Source organism: Mercenaria mercenaria, chromosome 5, assembly GCF_021730395.1.
Source record: "Mercenaria mercenaria strain notata chromosome 5, MADL_Memer_1, whole genome shotgun sequence".
NCBI classification, from domain to species: Eukaryota; Metazoa; Mollusca; class Bivalvia; order Venerida; family Veneridae; genus Mercenaria; species Mercenaria mercenaria.
In genome coordinates, this window is record NC_069365.1 from 33,364,451 (window position 1) to 33,390,290 (window position 25,840).

At 33.2% G+C, this 25,840-nt stretch overlaps 1 protein-coding gene across 2 annotated transcripts; it reads left to right on the forward strand.

Annotated features, from left to right (window-relative positions):
- The first annotated feature begins 4,681 nt into the window (after window positions 1–4,681).
- LOC123556819 (uncharacterized) lies at window positions 4,682–16,217 on the forward strand. 2 transcript variants are annotated; one of them, XM_045347815.2, is made up of 10 exons: window positions 4,682–5,569; window positions 6,275–6,413; window positions 6,579–6,876; window positions 7,627–7,738; window positions 8,029–8,153; window positions 8,574–8,677; window positions 10,604–10,726; window positions 11,169–12,660; window positions 13,198–13,379; window positions 14,873–16,217. In XM_045347815.2, exons 2-10 carry the CDS (start codon window positions 6,276–6,278, stop codon window positions 15,158–15,160), a joined length of 2,862 nt encoding a protein of 953 aa, XP_045203750.2. In that variant the 5' UTR covers window positions 4,682–5,569; window position 6,275; the 3' UTR covers window positions 15,161–16,217. The 2 variants fall into 2 exon arrangements, with proteins under 2 accessions (XP_045203750.2, XP_045203752.2); XM_045347817.2 differs by lacking the exon at window positions 4,682–5,569 and having other exon boundaries at window positions 6,279–6,413; window positions 6,703–6,876.
- Window positions 16,218–25,840: the final 9,623 nt, after the last annotated feature.

A 25,840-nucleotide genomic window follows, 5' to 3' on the forward strand; every position in this document is an offset into this window, starting at 1 on the left:
TAATGTTCACCTAGCAATAAATAGTTCACGAAATGGGAGAAGGGAAAGGAGGAGACAAAAATATTTAGATGTAATGAGAGGGGAAAAATAAGGAACACACTAATATCTATTACCAGTAACCTTAATGGAAATAGAAAAAAATCATAGCACAAGGCATGGGATACCCACAATTTTATCGGATATACACAACAGGACTGTATCCTCGGAAATAGCTTAACCTGTCACCGACTTGCTAGAAATTTAGCATCGTAAGTAAAATGACCATAAGCTTTTCGTTGAATAACGACGGCAAAGGAGACCACTCTGTGAATATAGTTTTGTCATTCTGGTGTAGAGCTAATTCAAACATTGGAGTTTCGAAATTTGTGCACTTATGTTAGTCTCTGTATTATGCACGAAAGATTTTGAGATTATATTAGAAACGAAACTGCGGCTGAAATCAGATATATATCCGGCGGCGTTGAGAAAACTAAGTACAGCGAATTTGGTTGTTATAAATATGCGATACCAGTATCAACTCTTTTGTTATTTCTCATTGTATGATATACATTTTATATCAAATTTTGTGTAACAAAATTTATCATCATTGAGAGAGGCTGCCTTTAGCTAAAAGTGATACTAATAAAAATCATAAAGTCATACATTTCTTAGAATAAAAGTCATGCATTTCTAATTATTCTGGTGCACCTAACTTTTCTGACAGGGTCTGAGGCCGACTGTTATAACGTAAGCCATTAGAAAAGTGTGCATACTCCATATCCATGACAAAATGCTTGGAGCGTGGTCCACTTGCCCCAACACCCCACCCGGTTTTCTACCGGATGCCTATTTGTACATCTTTAATACAATTAAAATGTACTTGTTGTTAGACTATTTGAAGCAATCCGTCTGCTATATCTTCCCACTACAGTTTCTGTTAGTTGCTGACCTACTTTGTGATGCGTGGCTCTGGTCGTTTGCTGTGCTCTGTGCCTCAGGGAAATATACCCTTACCTTTTATTGTTTGTGTAGGCTCTGAGTGATCAGTTGTTGGTAAATTGACCTTTTAAGTTTTTGTGTTCACGGCGGATCATTGTTTTTATATTTGCTTCAGTTCACTGGTCAGTTGAACTAGAGAAATCTCGAATAGGTATCGTTTCTAACTGTACATGCATTCTTATACAAATCATATTTAATGTTTCAATAACAAAGTAAAACAAAAGTGTCATAACACGTGAACATATACCGGAAACTGCTGCAAGTGTAGATGGAATTCAAGAGCACATATATAAACATAGAACGACAAGTTATGTAAATGGATGAGATCAAGCGCAAATGTTAATTGGTGAAGATTGTTACTTGGCATTGTCTGAAATTTATTCAATGCATTAGTAATTGACAAAATGCATACTTGTCTTATAAAGTAGTTTAAATATACCAAATTAGAATGTTATACGACATATTAACTTAAAGCATCTAGTAACAATACAAAAAAATAATATACAATGCAACTAAAATTGATAATGTATTGCGTATACCATTTTACCACATAAAGTAATAAATTAACTATTATTAAATTGCTCCAATTCAGAAGCTTTTGCCATGAGAAAGCGACATTTCTGTAATGTAATTTCGGTAAAGTTTTGTTTTAATTTCAGTATTATACCAATGTACTAGTATACTTTATATCATAGCCTAGTATGTGTTATGTAAATTGTGCCCTGCTACATTTGCAAAACCTTAAAGTGAAAAGGGTGGAGCTTAATGTTAAAAAAAGCAGTGCTATACCTGAGATACGTCGCATACATTAGTGCAAATAAACGGACATGGCAAAATAAATTAAAGTTAACATCTCAAACACAATGTTCTACTACTCGTCCACCGAAGAACAGATGCTTATGAAAAAAGGAAATAACATACACTGTATCAGCGTTTTTCTGATATAGTGTTCAGATGTAGAGAACAGTTCAATCTACAAATATTCATTCTTCTAAATCCGTTTATGTCATTTGTATATGATTGATAGAAGAAAACTGTTAGAATTACCAGGATCAGTATAACTATCCGAAATCCCTCCTATGTACCAAAAATAATGTATATTTTATATAAATATAATTATTGCCAACAAAAAACTCACATTAAGAAATAGAAACTCTACTTTAAATTATCAGAAGACATCCAAAGAACAAACAGAAATAGAAAACTAGATACCTGTCTCATCGTATCATCTTTATCTTCTAAAACAATACACTAGACTTGTATCATGGAGATAATATTCTGACTTAAATCTTTCCCTCTATATATCTGGACATAAAGATGAACAAAACCTCTTTTCACAGTAAACAGCATATTTTCACTTTTGTGCTTATATTTTTCTTTTATTCTTTTATTTTTAAACCCGCGTGACATCTATCAACTACATAGTCTTGGAGTTGTCAATTGATCCTGTTAATATGCGAAGTATGCAATTTTCATTAAGCACAACATGATTCTGTATAGATATGCCACCAATACTATGTAGAAATTGCTGTCATTCACATTTGAATTAGAAGACAAACACATCTATATGCATTGAAATTTCAAATATCTTGTGGCAGCAATGCTATATATAATACATATGGACCTGGGAGAAAATCTGTAAAACTCTCTTCTGTTTATTAAACAACATTTATGTAAGGTTTGCGATGTACTTAGAGGCGGAACTTATTGGGATGACTTGTTTCCGTCTTGTTGTGAAATATATTTTTTACATTGAACCATTCAGTTAAATAAAACGAACAATTCTAATAATTTTTTATCTTTTTTCGATCTCTCGCTATATATATTATGCAATAATTCATTAGAAAATCGATGATTAGACTGGTGACATTAACTTTAGTATTGCAAAGCATTCCTCATTTATACGTTCACCGCAACATCTTATGGGACATATCGTTTTCAAATAATTAGAATTCCTGTAGTATACAGTCATGTTGAAGACTTCATTGAATGTCATTATATAGCAGCACTACGCTGTCTGATATAATATATGGAAGTTCAATACTTTATTGGAATGAGCTAGTTTGATGCATGGCTCTATGGCTGTGTTTGGGGTGCTTTGCGCTTCCGGGAAATCTACCCTTACCTTTTATCACTTTTTTATATTTATCTTGAGCATACAATGTATAATGCTTTCAAGTACATTATTCGATTGTAATAAAATTATTTTACATAAAACCTTAAGGATTCTTTTTAAATATTTTGTTTATATATCTATACACAATTGAACTTTAGGAAGTAACTAGGAGACAGAATGTAAAAGGCACAGCATGCAAACATGATAAAGTTATATTGCAAGTTTCTTTTACCATGTACAATTTGAGAGAAACTATCCTTAAAATACCCGACAAGGTTAAAACAAATAATAAGACATGCATTAAAGTAATCTATTGATTAATGTATGAAATACATAACACACTAGATATTGATCCACCAACGGTTTCCCAAGTGTGATCTGTCTTCCTGTACAGGTAATTGATACTTAATGAAAGTGATTCATACAATTTGTATTTAAATTGATTATGTGGCTATTGATTTGTATATCAAATGGATGTGATCATGATATTCTAAGGAAATCAAAAACTAGAGTACTATCAAAGTATCGTCACGATTGTTGATAAACACGATTTTTGAATATTCTTAAAAAGGTGTGTCGGCTCATGAGTGTCGCAGCGTTTCTTTACCCATCTGTTAAGATTTGACAAACTGTGTAGACTAATGCAGTGCTGAGCTTTTGATTACGATGAGCGACAGATGTGACAGAGTTCTCATTGCTGATATTTATTTATAGACGAGTCTCTTATCGTATCACTGTTAAACTTATCTTCTTAATGCCATTTCTACTCGATTAATCAATACCTAAACGTTACAATATATATATAGCTTTCGAAATGATTATATAATCATACTATTTGTATATATAGTGAAGTTAAACTTATAAATAGATACAAATACTATTATTCAGGTCTATTTTGATCACAATGCTTTATTTCGTACCAACTGATATGCTCAGCCTTTTTCTTCAGATATCGGACAAATGACTATTACGTTCAGTGAATTGTTCATTATCTTTTTTAAATTTAAATGGAAAAATCACGCCGAATTTTTAGATTTATAGTTATCTATCTATTCTGCTTCACTGCATATACAAAGAGGTGTATAACTATTGCGTTCAATGTATTGCCCATTTTTTTTTTTGAATCTTAATTAAAAAGTCACGTTGAGTTTTCAATTTTAAAAAAGCAAAATGACTGAAATGATAATAGATATTCGCTCATACTTTAAAAAGCCTAATGCTTTTTGCAACCATATTTTATTATTTATACATCAACAGTTTTGTATTTTCTCTATTTAACAATGATTTATTTGATTGAATGTTGCAAACCTTTGACCTAACGTTAAAATCATCAGCTAACGACTGCTGCTAGACTATCAACGTACTATCGACGAATCAAAACGGACGCTTTCTGTGAGCAACTTCAGTGGTACTTCAACGATGAAGCATAAGAAATCATAGACAATCGAGGGATGTAATCTCTGGAATCAATGCTGTGCCATTTGGGGTTACAAGATTGATTTGAGACTAATATGCATCAGTTGTATAGGAAAAGCATTTGGACTATAAATAATCACACTATAAAATCATTCAATTGCAAAATATAATTTAGCCTTATGATGTGGAAGTTTCTGTGTATAGGTTTTTCTTACTTTGTCTTGTGTAAGATTTTTTGAGAGATAGGTGGTTTAGATGTAAATATATCATAGCTGTTCCCCGCTGATATAAAACTTTTCCCGCTAAATTCCAGAAATAAAACAACAACGTTAACATTACTAAACTACTTTAGCAAATGCAAAATTGATCGTTTTCCTGTGGTCCTGCACATAATTGTTTAAAGAAGAGGAAGAAAACAGAAAAAGAAGAAACAAACAAAAAAACTCAACAGCTACTTTTTAAATCTTAGTTTAATGATTTAATAAATAAATTAATCTATATCATCAAGGACACTGTATTGATTGCCTTTTGTTTAGCGTCTGCATGTTTATACCCGTATATAGGATATTCTATTCACTGCATCCAACGTGTTAAGGTTATTTTTCATAAACAAGGTTAGATAATATGCCGATTGCATTAAACCGTGTCGTCTTAAGTTACATATTTAAACTGTGAATATCATTGTTAAACTTTATCGTATTTTGAATATTTTATAAACAGTACAAAAAGTCAATGTGTACATTACTCAAAACAAGATAAAACAGATAGTGAACTACATAGCGACATTTTACTGAATTTGAAGGACTACTTCCGCTTATCGACACATTTTTATGATGTAAACTGTGTTTATATTATTGCATTAGTAGACAAGCGATACTTATTAATTGAAACTTCACAAAAGACCATTTGTTCATAGTTCATAATATGAATGACAATAAAAATTAATTAGACAATACATTTAGTTTACATTATTGTACATTTCTGGACGTTATCCTGGAAAGAAGATCGTGTTTTATTTCACGCCTATGAACCATTCATGGATTAGCTACTGAAGTGACGGTATGTGTTGCTGCCTCTTATTTCTATTGTTCCTTCTTATTTAAATAAACATTGTTACCACATGTACTCGTATGATTAAAAGACATGAAAAGAAAATAATTACCGTCTCTTTCACATCGGCTGCTATGTTAATTTCACCATTTTACTCATTTGAAAACATGCCTGTGTTTTGGTACTTTACATGGATACTCAGTTAATTTCATATATCTGTAATTTGATATTAAAACAAGGATAAAAGTCAAATTGCATAGCTGCATCTCCCCATACCGTAACCCTACAACATTATGTGTATGTATATGCACAAACAAAGAAACAAACGCAGTAGAGCAGAACACTGGAACGGTAAGAAACAAAAACACCACTTGAGAGTTCAAACCGGATAATTGTTCGAACCGAACCAAAATTGTATCCTCAGTCATGCTACAAAATTGCAGGAGTTTCGCACAATTAAAAGCCACATTAAGAAAATAAAATTTTAACACATTTTAGCGAACCTTTGCAGCCTAAAATGAAACTACTTCAATAAGTCTCTAATCTCTATCACTGTTACAATACTGGTTGTATGTTGGTCAATGTTGGTGTAAAACCATGTTAATAAAATATTTTTTGCATATGAGCAAGTATCCATATTAAGTGACTCAAGAAAGTTTTATTTGGGGGTCTAGAATATTATTACTAACGAGACAATATATTTTTTTAACGCAGAATGATAGAATATTACAAGATGATGGAATTAGAACAACAATTACTACGGGATACATACATAGAAGAAGATGTTCAGGGGTTTTGGGAAGGCCTAAAACAGAAACTGAATGAAGAATTACTTCAAGAGGAAACTGAAAGGGTTTGTACGACATTTCAAATAATTGTTAATGACGAAAATAATTTGTGTGAAGGCATAGTTAAATTTTGTTGCCTAGTTTCAACAACAGAACGTATGCAAGTGTCTCATTTCTCATATAAAATATTTCAAATACTATCCACTTATAAAGCCAATATGTCTTTACAGGTTAAACAATTTATGAAAGACAAAATTGAAACAGAAACATTTGAAAGACTTGCGATTGAAAATCCTAGTGATCTACTAAATATACTCGAAAATAATATGCTAATTGAGGATGCCTTGTCCACAGTTGAGCACGTTTTTAATATAATGGACCTTCATCCTGAATACAAAGAAAAAAGTTTTGGGCAAATAATCAGAGATTATATGATTGCAAGGAAAAGATTTGGATGCCCGAATATTATTGGGCGAGAACAAGAAATATATGAAGCCATCAAGAGATTGGACAGTTCAGGTTATAAAGGTACTGTGAATTAATTTTGTTTTCGATTTTGTTTTTGGTCCATGCTTATGTTCATTAAGAGAAGCACATCACCACTTTGTATCAAGATTAACATTACATGTATGCTCATGTCCATTTGAGAGAAGCTCATCACCACTTTGTATGATGATTAAAATTACATGTATTGGACATACTATAAATGGAATTAGCTTTCTTATCCTGCTATTCTCTACCCGTATGTATATATATATATATGATTTGCTCTTGAAGCATATGACCCTACAATAGGTTTCCGTTTTTTCTGGGTTTTTATGCAAGAAGACTATTCTGTTCCTATATTTAACGGTTCAGCTCATGTGAAATCAAAGAGAATTGCTGTTGACCGATTAAAGTACCATCATCAATGACTTAATGTAGTGTTCTTCATTAATACGTTTCTGACATAAGTCATTTCGAGATCACTTTGATTTAAAGGATAGCCTTGCAAAGGAATAAAACGCTATTTAACATTGTTGAATACAATATGCGATGATTATGTTTTCGTACCCAGCCTGTTCGTCCAATGACTTTTTTTTCACCTGAGTACTTGTCCAAATATATGTTTGTATTTTTCAGAGCAATGTAAATAGAAAAAATAAATAATTTAAATTTTAATAATTTTCATTTCATTCTTCGATTCCTCATCTTTTGACAGTTTTTAGATAGTAAAATAAATGGTACAAACAAAATTTATTCTGATATTGAATAACGTATTTACTTCGTTACTGCAAGGTTTATGGATTCATGGAATTGGAGGCCTTGGAAAGACAGTACTAGCAAATGAAATATGTGCAAGACTCTCCTATTCACGTAACAGAACGTCAAGTATTTCCTTTGATCTTAAGTAAGTAGAATTTGATATTTCTGTCTAAACAAAATATTTGTAGTTAAAGGCCATATATTCTATTAACAATATTTATGTTATGTACAAAACATGTATATACATCTGCTACAATTCTTGCTACAACCAAATAGTAAGTAGACGACGCTCATCGTCTTTCTTATTCGAAGTACGAAGCTATTTTTAATTAGCAGAATAACGGGTTTTGACGATAACAACGTTATAAAAAGTGTTTGATACGGTTTTGACAATCACACATACACATACTGGTTATCATTTTATGATCATTTTAGACAAGTGACGAGCAGTGGTGACTTTTTACGAAAACTTCTTGACAACTTCACAGTATATACAATTCCATCTGAAACAGAAAATTTGACGAACGAACTTTTACATCACCTTAAGTCAATTTCAAATGGTAAAGTCTTTCATTTGACTGCATTTAGTATTTTTGTGTTGAATTGCGATAAATGCAGTATATATATCTAACGTTGCCTAATATGTATATGATATGCATAATGTTTTGTATCTGTAACTTACATATGTTGGCAAAATTTTGAATGGAATATAACGCGTATTTTTCTTTTAACGCAAAAGAAAGAACACAACGGATCATATTTCAATAGTAGATTCCTAGAAACTTGTTAACTTCCAATTTTTGCGTGAGATAATGGATTTCCTCACTACAACAAGGATGCGTGTCCGACTATATTACTTTATATCTGAACTTTATTCATATGTTATATATTGAACTTTAAAAACTATAACAATTACAAAATGTTTGTAATCTTCCAGTGCCTGCGCATCAAAGACTTCTTTTTCTTTTCATATATTCTAGACACATGTATATTACTGGATAACATAGAAGACGTTTATCAGTCTGACAGAAAGGAAGTTCTGAATATTCTAAGAAGATGCCTTGATAGTCCAGCATACATGCCAGTAAATGCTAATTTTATACGAGCGGCGGTGGGTGGCGGCGTGCGGTCGGTCGGCGTTCAAAGCATGTCCGCTCTCTCTAAATTGAACAGTTTTCATCGGATCTTCACAAAACTTGCGGATAATGTTTATGGGCATTATAGCTCGGCCAACTTTAATAACCAGCCATACCGCCCAGGTCATTTTGGATTATGGCCCTTGAATTACTCGAAAAACAGCAAATTTAGCTTTGTCCGCTCTCTAAGTCGAACAGTTTTCATCCGATCTTCACCAAACTTTCTGACAATATTTTTTGGCATAATATCATGGCTAACTTTGATAACCAGCCGAATCGCCCTAATCACTCTTTGATTATGCCCCTTGAATAAGACCAGGTTGGATGACGGGCGTACTTTGTGACAGTCTTGCACTCATGTTAAGACACTTTATCTTCTTATTAGCTCACATGTCACAAAGTGACAAGGTGAGCTTTTGTGATCGCGCGACGTCCGTCGTCCGTCGACCGTCCGTCCGTGCTTCCGTAAACCTTTGCTTGTTACCACTCTAGAGGTCACATTTTTCATGGGATCTTTATTAAAGTTAATCACAATGTTCACCTTGATGATATTTAGGTCAAGTTTGAAACTGGGTCAACTGCGGTCAAAAACTAGGTCAGCAGGTCTAAAAATAGAAAAACCTTGAGACCTCTCTAGAGGCCATATCTTTCAATGGATCTTCATGAAAATTAGTCAGTATGTTTACCTTGATTATATTTTGGTCAAGTTTGAAACTGGGTTAAGTGCAATCAAAAATTAGGTCAGTAGGTCTAAAAATAGAAAAACCTTGTGACCTCTCTAGAGGCCATATTTTTCATGGAATCTGTATAAAAGTTGGTCAGAATGTTTACCTTGATGATATCTAGGTTAAGTTTGAAACTGAATTAACTGCAGTCAAAAGCTGGGTCAGTAGGTCTAGAAAACATTTTGACCTCTCTAGAGGCCATACTTTTCAATGGATCTTCATGAAAAGTGGTCAGAATGTTCGCCTTGGTGATATCTAGGTCAAGTTTGAAACTGGGTCACGTGCCTCAAAAACTATGTCAGTATGTCAAATAATAGAAAAATCTTGTGACCTCTCTAGAGGCGATATTTTTCATGGGTTCTGTATGAAAGTTGGTCTGAATATTCATGTTGATGATATCTAGGTCAAGTTCGAAATTGGGTCATATGCGGTTCAAAACTTCGTCAGTAGGTTTAAAAATAAAAAAACCTTGTGACCTCCCTAGAGGCCATATTTTTCAATGGATCTTCATGAAAATTGGTCAGAATTTTCACCTTGTTGATATCTAGGTCATGTTCGAAACTGGGTCAACTGCTGTCACAATGAACTGGGTTGCATGTGGACAGGTGAGCGATTCAGGACCAACATGGTCCTCTTGTTTTTAATTACGTTAATGGCATTTCTTTAATACTGTAAATCTTAAGATTTTATTTAACTTTTCTATAAATCCGGCAAGTAACTACGATCAAATTTTACAAACACCTTTAATGTTCATATTTCATGTTCGGTGATACTTGGTTTACATGAAACAACAACTTCTAGGTATCACACTTTGCCCCGATTTTGTTCAATGCTCATTTCGAGTCTACAGTACCATGAATAGCCGTCTTGTTATCAAATATTGGTTTACAAGATAGACCAACCAGTAAAAAAAATTGTTAACATCTTAATACTGCTTGACAGATAAAGTGATATTTGAAATTAAGGATTTTGTAGCACAATCTCAGTTTACCGACAACAATATTACAAGTGTCCCTATAAGTTCATTTCTTGCTTGCCTTTACGTATTCATAATCTAGACCTTTTGTCACTTTATATATTATTCTACCACCTTATATGACAGTTTCAAGTTTAAAACGCACTAGCACAGATATTTTAATCTATTTATAGATTAAATGGATTGTGACATCCAGAATGGAAATCGGAGCTGAAATCAAGGGAATGGAAGAAGTAGAACTGCTACCACTAGAGAGAAAAAGCGCGATGACATTATTGAAGCTTTCACTTCGACCAGTATGTATTTAACTTCATATTAATGATTATTGACAATCAGAGATGTTAAATAATATAGGTTTCCTTAAGGCTCGTGCAATACAAGTCTGTAATAAAATTCCGCTTAAGACTCCCTAAGCGTGTGAGGGTTGTTGCATTTTTCATAACTTATCACGAACATACTCAAGCCTTGCCTTTATTACTTTCCTTGGTTGCATTACATGCTCTCCCAAAGAATATTCTAATCGATTTTAACTAGATGACAACTATGATGTCCATTCAATAAACCGCTTTAATACAATTCTTTCCATGGCTTTTATTTTCGCACCGGTGCTAGGGGAGAGGGAGATGATATACCTTCCATTACCTCTCATGAAAATACTAAATCAAAGCGTATATTATTAATTGGCTTAGTATCATTGTATGATTCTAAACGATTTCTTACTGATTTTGTCATGTTCAGATTGAGTTAACAGAGAAAAAATGCCAAACACTTCTTGACATAACTGGGGAGAGTCCACTTGCCATTCGGCTTTTGTCATCTAATGTGAAGTCATTGGAGCTACAAAATGTCTCTGACGACATGCTGAAGTCAGTATGCAATGCACAACTGCAGAATGAAATGAAAGGATGTATTGAATATTCGTATCAGTCTCTTAAAGAGACGGAGAAGCAACAACTTCGTTTGTTATCTGTTGTGGAAACATCCCAGTTCGATACTGAAATAGTAAAAGCTGTACTAGAAATCAAAGATGAAGAAGCACTTTTCTTGATGATGAAACTAACTAATCGACACATTATTCAAAGAATATATACCGGACAAAAGGATATACAATATTGCCTCCACCCTCTGATATTCGAATATTTACATAATCTTCTGAAGTATGACCGATTCTACAAGCAGGCTCAAAACAATTTTTGTAAGCATATGCTTCAACGGATTGAACCATACATAGCAAATGTAGATAGAAACTACGCGGAGGCAATCTCGAAAATTTTAACCAATAAGCCGTTGTTGAAAGTTCTGTTTCACGTTCTTTCGAATCGAGAGAATTATGAAAATGATTCACTTTCGGCAAATGAAAATAGATATCTGAGTAAGCTGCAAGAGATTCTTCAAATGACACACTTGGAAAAGCAGCAACTTTACAAAAATATTACTGAACAAATGAAATCTAATGGTAGGCAACACCCATTTGTGTTTTGGAAACTTGAAGAAATACGGATGATGGTGGACTGTGAACAGTTTTCTGACGCAGAAGAAGAAATTTCCACTCTTGAGAAAACATTTTTTAAAAAGAAAAGTGAGGACGATTCTAGTGTAGATCTGAAAGGTCGTTTCTATTACGTCAGCGGTCGACTTTACCGTTGTAAAAAGGACAAAGAACTTCATAAAGCTATCGAATATTTCAAAAACTCGCTGTATATCTATCGGAATATACAAAATGTCCCTGAGGCTGCGATTGCTTTAAATGCAATTGGAAACGCTTACTTTGACTCGGGGGACTATGACAGTGCGTTAGATTATCATAACAAAGCAGCGAATAGGTTACGAGAATTTTCTTCCGGCAAAATACATCCAGATATAGCCGTGTATGAATTTAACGTTGGTACTATATATCTCGCAAAGGCACGTCAAGAAATTTCAATTTACAAATGTGTCACTGAAGATGCAAGCAAATACTTCAAACAAGCCCTTAAAATATTCGAAGATTCTATGGCTAAAGATGTCCAAATGGGAGCAGATAGAATGCCAAGATATGGTAATAAGCTGTCTGAGAAAGCAAAGGCTTTATTTTATCTAAAACAATTTAAAGCAGCAATAAGTGATATGAAAAGATCGCTTGAAATCAAAATAGCTCCGTTCAAAACACCTGATCGGAATATAACACTAGCATACTACAATACAGGGAGGACATTTCTACTTTGGCGTGAGGAAGTAAAAACTGATGCAGGTATGGATGTTTGTATACATGTATTTTCTTCCGTATTAAAATCTGAGTTACTGTTTGATACACATAATCCAAAACAGGGGTTATCTAGCATTGCGACTTTATTTTGGATGATCCAGATATAAACTACTAGTATACATAATTCTAAAGGTCTCCGATGATGGTTATATAATCTTTTTTAATCTGTAGGTGTCTTGAATAATGTCATTACTATGGGCAAAAAATGTAGTTTCGCATTCACAGATAAAGACGAAATTGACCTTTTTATACATGGTATCAAAACCTGCTGCCATTTATAACGGTAGGTACCAATTCAAAAGAGTTCAAATATTTAAAAGTTCCTATTACACCCCTGTGAATTGTTTTAGAATGATGCATAATACTTATGGAACTATCTACTTATGAAACTATCTTCTATTTAAAGAGAAGTCAAGGTCGCCAGGAGGATCAAACAGTAATTCGTTGATATTCAAAAATGCAAATTTATTCATATTCATTCAAATGGTTATGTTTCTGAGATAGATATCATTAAATTTACAGAAAATGCAAAACTGTTGTTGAAAGAAGCTGTACTTTGCTTCCGGCATGCAGAGGAAGAAATACGATCTGACGGTAGAGCCAGTTTAACTGGAAGGGATAAATCCAGATTTATTTCATTGTATAAGCAGATTGCAAATGAAGTGAAGAAAGACGAAGCGAAAATCATAAAATCGTTTTGTGAGGTAATTTCTGGTGACATGTGAAGAAAAACGACTTTAATGAATATATATTAGGGATGGGAACGAATATTCGAATATTCGAATATTCGAAAATCGGTCGAATATTCGAATATGAAAATCAAATTCGAATATTCGTAAATTATTGTTGTTTTTTTTTTCAAAATAAGTATCATTGATTTTGGGCAATATGAGCATGCTAATTCTACAGAATAAAACCATGTCATGTTTGTTTATCGCGTATCAAAAGATGTCCAATTAACAAGAAAATAGCAATGCATAATTGGTAGGGGGTGATCGTTACGGATTAACAGTTTGCAACAGGCGTCAATGTGTCAGATGCATGTCAAAAGATGTCCAATTAACAAGAAAATTGCAATGCATAATTACCTGGGGTCATCGCTACGGATTAACAGTTTGTATTAGGCGTAAATGTGATATCTTTTTATCTTTTGTTCATTTTTATTGGCGCCTGTTTTATGTAACAAGTTGTAGATTTGTTTTTTTCGAAAACAATACCAAATTTGTAGATATGGTCGATCTTTTCACAATATTTTGTAAGACGTTTCAGACCATCCGCAGAATCGGTTTTCATCCGCCATCGGCCGTATTCGAATTAAATTTTGAAGTACTTTATAGTAAAATCAAGAAATAACATATGATTGATGCATAAGTTCATGTTGAAGGAGGTTTAAGTCTGCCTTACTTGCTTTTTACACGATGATTTTTACACGCTGATTGAAAATTTTCAAAATGGCGGCGGTAATAAAACAGCGCGTCACGTGTTTAAATGGGACGACCTGCTATTTTTAGATAAATTTGCGACGGTCTAAATTATAATCGTTTTGATTTTTTGTATCATTTTGAAGCTAAAACACAGAATTAGTTAAATCTGTTCATGACTATACTGATAGAATCGTGAAATAAAATGCTAGGATCGGCGGGTTTTGCTAGGTAGAATGTACGATGATCCACGCTTTAAACACATGAATACGTTGTGTATATGCCAATCACTTAATAAGATTTTAAAGCTTCCATAAAAACAAACCGAATATTCGAATATATTCGAATATGGCAAACCGAATATTCGAATATTGATTTCAGTATTCGTTCCCATCCCTAATATATATCCATTCATAAACGACTTTGGAGATATCATAAAACAAAATACTAGTATAACATCTATATTTACCGTTCAGTTATGTCTCATTCTACGTTGCCTCAAAGTATCCTGGAGTATACTTAACGCTTGTGAAGCTGAAGTAGTATTTTTTCAAAATGGTCGCTTTAGACAGATGTCAAGAAATTAGAATGTGTTAAACAATGTATTGAAGATAATGTGAAATATTAAAATAAATGTAATACGTTTACAGTCTGATTGTTCATATATGGTTTACTAGTAAAGCATACCAATGAGTTGCATCTAAAATGTATTTCAATGTGTAATTCATGTACTGTAAAATAATGGAAATTATAACTTGTTTTCTCTTTTCCGACAGTGTTTTGAAAGAGGTGTAACATTTGATTCATCGTCATCATCAGAATCTACCACCACCTCGGAAACATCAAGTCCGTCAAGACAGGAACATTCTGACACAGATGAGGGTATACAAAGTGATGACAACATCAATGATGGGGCGGCAGTCTCTTTCGGCGGGATTTCAAGTGTAGAAACACAGAAAAAAGAGGCTATGCAATTCGAGCAAGATTTTTTCTCTAAAATAAACACACAGTTGACAGGTTCTGAAATGAGAAAGAGGAGACGTTCTTCTTCTGTGTCAGATTGATAAAATCGTTTTTTTTTTTTTGTTGTTGTTGTTTTTTTCTTAGTGATTTTGATAAAAATAGTAACTGCAAATGGGGAAAATGGGAGAGAAAATCAGATTTTGTGAAATAGCCTGGCGATAGAGCTTGATATTGCTTCTTAAGTGTATCAGTCAAACATATTATTGTAAAAAGAACATTTTGAACTAGTATTCATACAAGTACAACTTCTTTTAATTTTGCGAGTTACTCTGTCAGTTTTGCTTTAATATTTTTTATTATATAATATATTTAGTTTTCATCCTCCAGGTGAATATTTATTTATTTTACTTGTGCAGTAAGAACTTTAAGGATTTATTAATTATATCTGTGCAATAAGAAATATAAGGATTCAACCATATTAATTTTCAAACGGTTTAAACAAATATGTATGATCCCCCTACCCACCCCAGCTCAATAAGTAATGAACAGAATGTAACCTATAACCGGAAATACAAAATGAAAAACGGTTTTAAACCAGACAGTCATTTGGATTTTTGGAGTATGTTTAATCATCTGGCCGAATTGCACAAAGTTTGTTAATTGTTCCGATGTCATATTCTGATCACAGAAGGTCAAGTGCGATAGTGTGGGAAACGCAATTCAAATCCGAGTGATTAGACAGATTCTCTCTTCTCTGTATGACGTACCAAGCATTATGGCTACTGTTGTAATGACGCTACGTGTACTAAAATTGTTAACACAAAAAACACCGTAACGTTACATTGAACACTTTCATGTGGTACGTGTTTGAAATGTCATGAAATGATTCTTGTTTACACAGATTGAATTCATGTGCTTCGTTTACATAATACCATAACAAAATGTTTAAAAGGAGTAAGTAAATAATGTTGGAAGGGTAGTGACGCAGAATCTGTAAAGCTCGTCTTTCATTTTTTGTTTTTAGTTTTTTGTTTTGTTTTTTGTTTGTTTGGGGTTTTTTTGGAGGGGGGTGGTTGTTGGGTTTTTTTGTGGGTTTCTTTTGTGTTTTTTTTGTTTTGTTTTGTGTGAACTATTTATAATTAAAAGTACATAATCAAATGTTATATTACTTATTTAGGTTCTTAAAATTTTAATAGAGAGACGAAATAGGATTATTAATAAGCTTATAACATTGACAACATGAAATTATTGCGGTTACATGAAGGTAGGGCAAATTTATCGCGCAACATATAAAAAGGAAATGGTAAAGCTAACGTGTTCATATTATTAAAAAAATGGTTTTCTTCGTATAAGGTGTATTCATACAGTTAATTCATGTGCTTCATGCCATATTTCCACACCCATACATGATATATGCGTGGTGTACTTATCCCATGAAAAACAAACCGCAAGATATGTAGAATAAATTTACACCGATTAATATTACTCCGGGATGGGATCTTGGAATTGAAGTCATATCAAATCAACAATAAACTTAAGAGGATAAAAACGTTAGATGTATAAAGTTTCATAAATAATACTTCCTTTTTTAGAAAAGAATTTTATTTGTAAATATTACACGTTGATACAATAATTGGGAAGGGTTTACGAAGTAAATACAGTATTTTTAACTGCATACATATCCGTTATAATAATGATTTATCTTAGTGCGATATATCTATGACTTTCTGAAAAAAGTACATATGCATTTTCAATAAGATGTAAACAATTATGGAAATAATCAGAGATTACTTTCTCTACTATAGGGGTTCGTTTCGGTGAGGCTGCGTTCTCGGAACGTGGCAATTCTTATTGGACCGTTGTCTTCATAGGTTTCGTGAGACTTTATTAGCAACATATTCAAATTTCATATTGCTTCCATAAGATAATATATCATACTGTTTACGTATGACAGTGTAAATGTCAAATCACAAAGTAACTTATATTATAACAATGAACGTGCGGTAGTCAATCTGTTGAGTATGCAAAACTAGTGAGTCCCTTGAATATGTTACGAAGGTGTACTAATGTCAGCTTTTGGAATAGTTCTTGTGGTGAGTTTTTGTAGTTTTGATTGTCATCCTTCATTTATGCGAAGGTGATATATCCTTAGGACACCGGGCACATTTTTATGCAATCTCCACAGACATATGTATGTTTTTGACAACACAGAAAATGACGTTACTCGACCTTCAGCTATTTCCGGAAGTAAAGAAAATGAAAGTAGACATGCTAAACTAATGGGGAGTCAAATTTCAGCATTTTCTAATGAATTGAAAATACCTGGGCTTTAGCACGACATGACAGCTTTTCATCTACGAAAACATGTTTGAACTCGGAATAAACACAAATCCCACAGGGGTCCGTAACGGACCAAGGGTACAGATTTTGGAACTTCGTCAACTCGTTCAAAACGTCCTTTTTGATGTTGTCTAAAAGTGTCAATATATGCCTCGGATGTAAGATATTTTCGTATTTGAGAGCTGCAGACCTAGACATTTCAGAAATATTTTCAAAATGAATTTCGTATAATAGATGTTGATTCTACGGAAGCGTGAAAGGGTCATCAGACGCTAATACGTTTTATTACGTTACAGGTGCGGAAAGAATACAGCATATTAATACAGCACAGTCACAACAACAATCCAACAGTATAAACTTAGTTAGCCCTTTGCACAATCCCAAAATAATACACCAGCTTAATGTTCACCAAGCACTCAATAATTCACGCAATGGGAAAAGGGGAAGGAGGAGACAAAAATACTTAGCTCGAATGAAAGGGGAAATAAAATAAGGAACACACTAATACCTTAGTAAAACTACACAGAACCTCCAGTCAAAAAATAATACTTATACATGCTTACTATAGTATGTATGATTATCATTGTCGTCTAAATATGGTATATAGTGGCGTGATCTGAATGTAAATCAGTTGCACATTAGCTTATTTGTAAGGGTATGGAAATAGAAAAAAAATCATAGCACAAGGCATGGTATACCCACTATTTTATCAGAAATAGCTTAATCTGTCACCGCCTTGCTAGGAATTTAGCATCGTAAGTAAAATATTAGGATCGACAAGACCATAAGCTTTTCGTTGATTATAACGAAGGCAATGAAGACCACTCTGTGAATTTAGTTTTGTCATTTTGGTGTAGTGATAATTCAATAATTGGTGTTTCTAAATTTGTGCACTTATGTTAGTCTCTGTAAGTAACATGCACGAAAGATTTTGAAATTATATTAGAAACGAAACTGCAACTGAAATCAAATATATATCTAGCGTTGAGAAAACAAAGTACGCGAATTTGGTTGTTATAAATGTGCGATACCCGTATTAACTCTTTTGTTATTTCTCATTGTAAGGTATACATTTTGTATCAAATTTTGTGTAACAAAAGTTGTCATCATTTAGAGAGACTATCTTTAGTTAAAAGTGTTAGATGTTACTAATAAAAAGATTCTTAGAATGAAATGATGCATTTTTAATTTTGGTGTCCTGACAAGGCCTGAGGTTGACTGTTATAATATAAGCCACCAGAAAAGTGTGCATACTCTATATCCATGATACAATTTTGAGAGCGTGGCCGACTTGCCCCAACATTCCACCTATTTGTCTACCCGATGCCCATTTGTGCATCTTAAATATAATTAAAATGTACTTGTTGTTAGACTATTTGAAGCAATCCGTCTGCTATATCTTCCCACTACAATTTCTGTTAGTTGCGGGCCTACTTTGTGATGCATGGCTCTGGTCCTGTTTGCTGTTCTCTGTGCCTCCGGGAAACATACACTTACCATTTATTGTTTGTGTAGGCTCCGAGTGATCAGTTGTTGTTTAATTGGCCTTTTTTAGTTTTTGCGTTCATGGCGGATCGTTGTTTTTTTATATTTGCTTCAGTTCACTGGCCAATTCAGAAATATATCCTTAATGTTTCAATAACAAAGTAAAACAAAAGGTCATAACACGTGAACATATACCGGAAACTGCTGCAAGTGTAGATGGAATTCAAGAGCACATATATAAATATACAAGAACGACAAATTAAGTAAATGGATGAGATCAAGCGCAAATATTAATTGGTGAAAATTATTACTTGGCATTGCCTGAAATATATTCAATGCATTGGTAATTGACAAAATGCATATTTGTCTTATAAAATAGTTTTAGTATACCAAATTAGAATGTTATACGACATATTAACTTACAGCATCAAGTAACAATACACAAAAATAATATACATTGCAACTGAAATTGATAATGTATCGCGTATACCATTTTACCACATAATGTAATAAATAACTACTAAGAAATTGCTCCAATTCAGAAACTTTTGCCATGAGAAGGCGACATTTCTGTAATGTAATTTCGGTAAAGTTTTGTTTTAATTTCAGTATTTTACTAATGTACCAGTATACTTTATATCATAGCCTAGTATGTGTTGTGTAAATTGTGTCTTGCTACATTTGCAAAACCTTAAAGTGAAAAGGGTGAAGCTTAATGTTAAAAAAGCAGTGCTATACCTGAGATACATCGCATACATTAGTGCAAATAAACGTACATGGCAAAATAAATTAAAGTTAACATCTCAAACACAATGTTCTACTATTCGTCCACCGAGGAATAGATGCTTATGAAAAAAGGAAATTACATACACTGTATCAGCGTTTTTCTGATATAGTTGTCAGATGTAGAGAACAGTCCAATCTACAAATATTCATTCTTCTAAATCCGTTTATGTCATTTGTATAAATGTATAAATGATAGAAGAAAACTGTTAGAGTTACCAGGATCAGTATAACTATCCGAAATCCCTCCTATGTACGAAAAATAATGTATATTTTATATGAATATAATTATTGCCAACAAAGAAATCACATTTAGAAATACAAACTCCACTTTAATTGTTTACAAGACATCCAAAGAACAAACAGAAATAGAAAACTAGATACCTGTCTCATCGTATCATCTTTATCTTCTAAAACAATGCACTAGACCTGTTTCATGGAGATGATATTCTGACTGAAATCTTTCCCTCTAAATATCTGGACATAAAGATGAATAAAACCTCTTTTCACAGTAAACAGCACATTTTCACTTTTGCGCCTATATTTTTCTTTTATTTTTAAACTCGCGTCACATCTATCAACTACATAGTCTTGTATTGTAACAGAGTTGCCAATTTTATTAAGCACAACATGATTCCGTATGGATATGACACTAATATTATGTCGCAATTAACACATCTATATGCATCGATATTTCAAATATCTTGTGGCAGCAACGCTATATATAATACATGTGGAACTAGGAGAAAATCTGTAAAACCCTCTTATGTTTATTAAACAACATTTATGTAAGGTTTGTGATGTACTTAAAGGCGGAATCTGGCTTTCTTTTCCACGGGTACTGATTGTGATGACTTGTCTTGTTGTGAAATAGATTTTTTACATTGAACCATTCAGTTAAATAAAACGAACAATTCTAATCAAATTTTATCTTTTTTCCATTTCATCTGTCATTATATATATTATGCAATAATTCATTTGAAAATCTATGATAAAATTGGTGACATAAACTTTAGTATTGTAAAGTCTTCCTCATTTATACGTTCTCCGCAACATCTTATGGGGCATATCGTTTTCAAATAATTAGAATTCCTGGAGTATACCGTCATGTTGAGAACTTCATTGAGCGTCAATATACATCACCATTACGTTGTCTGGTGTAATATGTGGCAGTTCTCAATACTTTATTTGAATAAGCTGGTTTGATGCAAGGCTCTATGACTGTGTTTGGGGTGCTCTGTGCTTCCGGGAAATCTATCCTTACCTTTTATCTTTTTTATATTTGTCTTCAGCACACACTGTATAATGCTTTCAAGTACATATTCGGTTGTAATCAAATTATTTTCCATAAAAGCTTAGGGATTCTTTTAAAACATTTTGTTTATATATCTATACACAATAGAACTTTAGGAAGTAACTAGGAGACAGAATGTAAAAGGAACAGCATGCAAACATGATAAAGATATATAGCAAGTTTCTTTTACAATGTTCAATTTGAGAGAAACTCTTCATAAAATACCCGACAAGGTTATAACAAATAATACGACATGCATTAAAGTAATCTATTGATTAACGTATGAAATACATAACGCACTAGATACTGATCCACCAACGGTTTCCCAAGTGTGATCTGTCTTCCTGTACAGGTAATTGATACGATCATTTCTATACTTACTGAATAAAGTTTTATTTCTAGGGCTATGATTCAGAAAATTTGTATTTGAATTGATTGCCATGCGACTATTGATCTGTATATCAAATGGCTGTGATCATGAGAGTATAATAAAAGTATTGTCACGATTGTTGATAAACAAGATATTTGAATCTTTATATAAAGGTATGTCGGCTCATAATTGTCGCAGCGTGTCTGTACCCCTCTCTTAAGGCTGAACACCACTAAATCCAGCTGTTCTTTATTTCATATAAAATTCACTCACTTCATAACGGGTTTTCGACATTTTCTAGCATATCAGATTTTCAGAGACTTATATTCCCATAAAGAACTAGATCGCTACTTTAGAAAAACAAAAAGAAAATGGGGTGTTAACTTTTATATAAGAAAACTACAGTTCGTTAAATACAACCCGCTGAATTTACTACTTTTCGCTTCTTTCAATTTCTCTTTCCGTGACATTAAATTCTTACGCCGCCATTTTTATCTAGCATGCGATAGGAACATGCCGATTTCAATAGAATGCAAAGTGATACATACTGAAACGCGGTAGGGTAAAAGTAAGCACATTGCTGCCGAGAAAATGCACTAGGAAAGGAAAAAAGATTAGTACTATTTATATTTGGACTACTTGTGACTAGACCTGCGGAGGCTTACATTCTATTTGGTAGTGATCAGCCTATAAGAGAAAATTTTTGTTTGATTTTTCCATGAATTTGCATTCATTTTCAAGGTACACCTATTTTGCAATGATTCTGCTTAGTTTTGGTGCAAAATATTAAGAAAATGTAGAGAAATGACAATTCATTACAGGTCACCCCCATCCCCAAAAATATGCAAAATTTAGCCCTGTGCAGGCAATATTTCAATTTATTTTACCTTATTCGTGGAATTTACATTTAACATCCATTTAATCGTTACGATGTTTGTCATTTTCATTCAGAAACATGCTAATTTCAATATTATTTAGGCAACTGAAATGCTAAAATGCGAGAATAGACATTTACTAGGTCTTAAAACGAACCAAAATAGTGCCACCTGGTCGAAAATTTGATCTAAATTCCAAAAACACAAGAAATTTAAGCGTTTTTAGCCATTTGTTACCGTTTTACATCATAAAGAATAGATTAATGGCATTTCCATTCATTTTCGAGGGGTTTCAGAAAATACCATGTATTGCCCCTTATAGGCTGAACACCACTAAATCCAGCTGTTCTTTATTTCATATAAAATTCACTCACTTCATAACGGGTTTTCGACATTTTCTAGCATATCAGATTTTCAGAGACTTATATTCCCATAAAGAACTAGATCGCTACTTTAGAAAAACAAAAAGAAAATGGGGTGTTAACTTTTATATAAGAAAACTACAGTTCGTTAAATACAACCCGCTGAATTTACTACTTTTCGCTTCTTTCAATTTCTCTTTCCGTGACATTAAATTCTTACGCCGCCATTTTTATCTAGCATGCGATAGGAACATGCCGATTTCAATAGAATGCAAAGTGATACATACTGAAACGCGGTAGGGTAAAAGTAAGCACATTGCTGCCGAGAAAATGCACTAGGAAAGGAAAAAAGATTAGTACTATTTATATTTGGACTACTTGTGACTAGACCTGCGGAGGCTTACATTCTATTTGGTAGTGATCAGCCTTAAGACTGGACAAACTGTGTAGACTAATGCAGTGCTGAGCTTTTGATTACGGTGAGCGACAGATGTGACAGAGTTCTCATTGCTGATAAAAGAACAGATATTTATTTATAGACGAGTCTCTTATTGTATCAATGTTAAACTTATCTACTTAATGTCATTTCTATTTGATTAATCAATACCTAAACGTTACAATATATATATAGCTTTCGAAATGATTATATAATCATACCATTTATATACATAGTGAAGTTAAACTTACAAATAGATACAAATACTATTATTCAGGTCTATTCTGATCACAATGCTTTATTTCGTACCAACTGATATGCTCAGCCTTTTTCTTCAGATATCGGACAAATGACTATTACGTTCAGTGAATTGTTCATTATCTTTTTTTTAAATTCAAATGGAAAACTCACGCCGAATTTTTAGATTTATAGTTATCTATCTATTCTGCTTCACTGCATATACAAAGAGGTGTATAACTATTGCGTTCAATGTATTGCCCATTTTCTTTTTTGAATCTTAATTAAAAAGTCACGCTGAATTTTCAATTTTACAGATGTTTGGCTATTCTGATTCACTGTATATGTATGGAGATGTATGCTGTATTGACGCTGTTTTTTTATTTTATATGTATTTATATTATAAGAAATAGTTCGTTTTATTTAAAGACTTTTTTCGACCTTAGAAAGCTCTGTTGCTCAATTTGTATCACTATCTGAAAATAAAAGAAATTGTATATCAGCCTTTTATCGTGTGGCTGTTGTCTTCACTGTCTACGTCTATGTCATAACCATCGTTATAATCAATTATATTGTTTACATCTTACCCATCTACAATTGAAGTACCATCAAGCTTGGACTTCCCCTCCTATGTATCAATATGTCTAGCACGTCGTTAGCCTTTACAACAAGTGAGCTTTAAGACACACCACATAAAAACGGTACTCTGTTGGGCTTCCATGTTAGGATTTATGTATGATTTGCATCGGAAAATTGAGAAAATTGTTTTATAGTTACAAATTAACTGTGCCATTAATGAGGCTTATAGTTGTATTTACTAGCTATGAGTTTTATTAAACTAATGCAGCAGTATACACAGAACTTGGTGTTTTTAAGATCACACTTTTTTTCTACAGCAAAAGATATAGAGAATAATAGGTTAGTGCCGTAGATGAGAAAGTTTATCTGGCCAAGGTGGAGGAGGTTATCGGGTGAGCCAAAGGCGAACCTGATAACGTCCGGAGCCGAGTCAGATAAACTTTCTCCATCTTAGGCACTAACCTATTAATCTATTTATCTTGTCATTACTTCATTTTCCGATATTTGGCAATTTATTTTACAAAAATAAGTGTGCGACAACCGTTTTAATGACGTCATATTCGTAATGACGTCACTTATATAATGACGTAATCACCGACAAAATCGCAATAACTTCTTCGTTTTTGAATAAAAACTCATTATTTGACCACTCATTTTCTTAGTTCGGACATTTCCAACACAATGGTGATGGTTTCAATGCAAAATTTCTTATGACAACAATATCGATCATAAGATCACATGATCAACTGACCGTATATCACTGGTCACGTGTCAACTGACGGTATATCAAGAAAGATATACGGCACCCTGATATCGGGTCGAAAATACTGCAAGTGACAGGATAAATTTATTTATTGCTGTGTTTAAAAACTTTAAAATAAACTTTAAAAAGATTGACTGAAATAAAAAGGCTTAAAAGATTTAGCAGATAATGTTGTGAGAATACAATTGTACTTAAGAAAGACCTTAAATTTTGTAGTATAGCTAAGAGATAACTGTATTATCAGAACAATATTTCGCGAAGTTCATGTGGTATGTAAAAGTAGGTTGTGGTGGGTCTTTAATTCGTTGCGATAGCTAAGGCTAACGTATTACCACCGTTCATTTGTAGATAAATACTAAAACAAGAAGTGTTTGATGTTGAAGTTCTTGTACATGTACCTCTTATCTTATCAAAATCAACACCGATCTTCCAACGTTATTTCTATCTATCAGTTGACATAATCAATGTTTGTTTACATATGGTTTCCCAATGATTTTTTATCCAATTCAGGTAATAAATACATACGCATAACCTACTTTGTTATTTCAATGAGGAAAACTATGCTGCATTAGATGATAACACTAATGTATTTTTGTAAATAACTACCTAGCCGTTTAAAATAGAGGTATGTCTATGTATTTTCTAAAGCAGGGCACAACTAACCTTTAAACGAAAACAGGAAAGACCACTCTCCAAGGACGCAGCCCGTAGCCTCTCCAAGGACGCAGCCCGTAGCCTCATAGCATACAAAAATATATAGAAAAAGTAAAATAAAATACCTTATAGAGAACGTGGATGCAACCAACACATAAAGAAACATGGTTGGTATCGCTTTGGAACAGACATTGGCAAATAAAGCACTACTGGATAGTTTACACCCGTTAAATATGCACCAATATACACCATGTTCCAAAATTTTCTGACAGTGTAAATAATAGCTATCTCCGCCTGGTGAATATATTACACACGTAATGGTAATAGAAGGCATGGTACGTAAAACAAAAAAAAAGCCAACTATATGCTTATGTACTCAAGGTCTTCGCAGAAGACAGAGCGTCAACCACAATTGAAGGTCAAACGAACAGTCCCGGTGCATACCACCTGTTCTGTCGGATATGCCATGGTATCCAACTGTAAAAGAGTTGAATACTATATACATGTAGGGTGTCCTACTTCTTAATAAAACGCATTATGCCTTTACCAAATACAGCTGGAAAACTGCCATGATCCAAAATGCTACGAAGTTTCTAAACAAAA

Excerpts from the sequence above, each read along its gene's own strand:
- LOC123556819 (XM_045347815.2), top strand. The coding sequence starts at position 6,276 with ATGATAGAATATTACAAGATGATGGAATTAGAACAACAATTACTACGG. Across the intron at positions 6,414-6,578 it reads TTCAAGAGGAAACTGAAAGG|GTTAAACAATTTATGAAAGA; the intron begins GTTTGTACGACA and ends ATGTCTTTACAG. Across the intron at positions 8,154-8,573 it reads CCTTAAGTCAATTTCAAATG|ACACATGTATATTACTGGAT; the intron begins GTAAAGTCTTTC and ends CATATATTCTAG.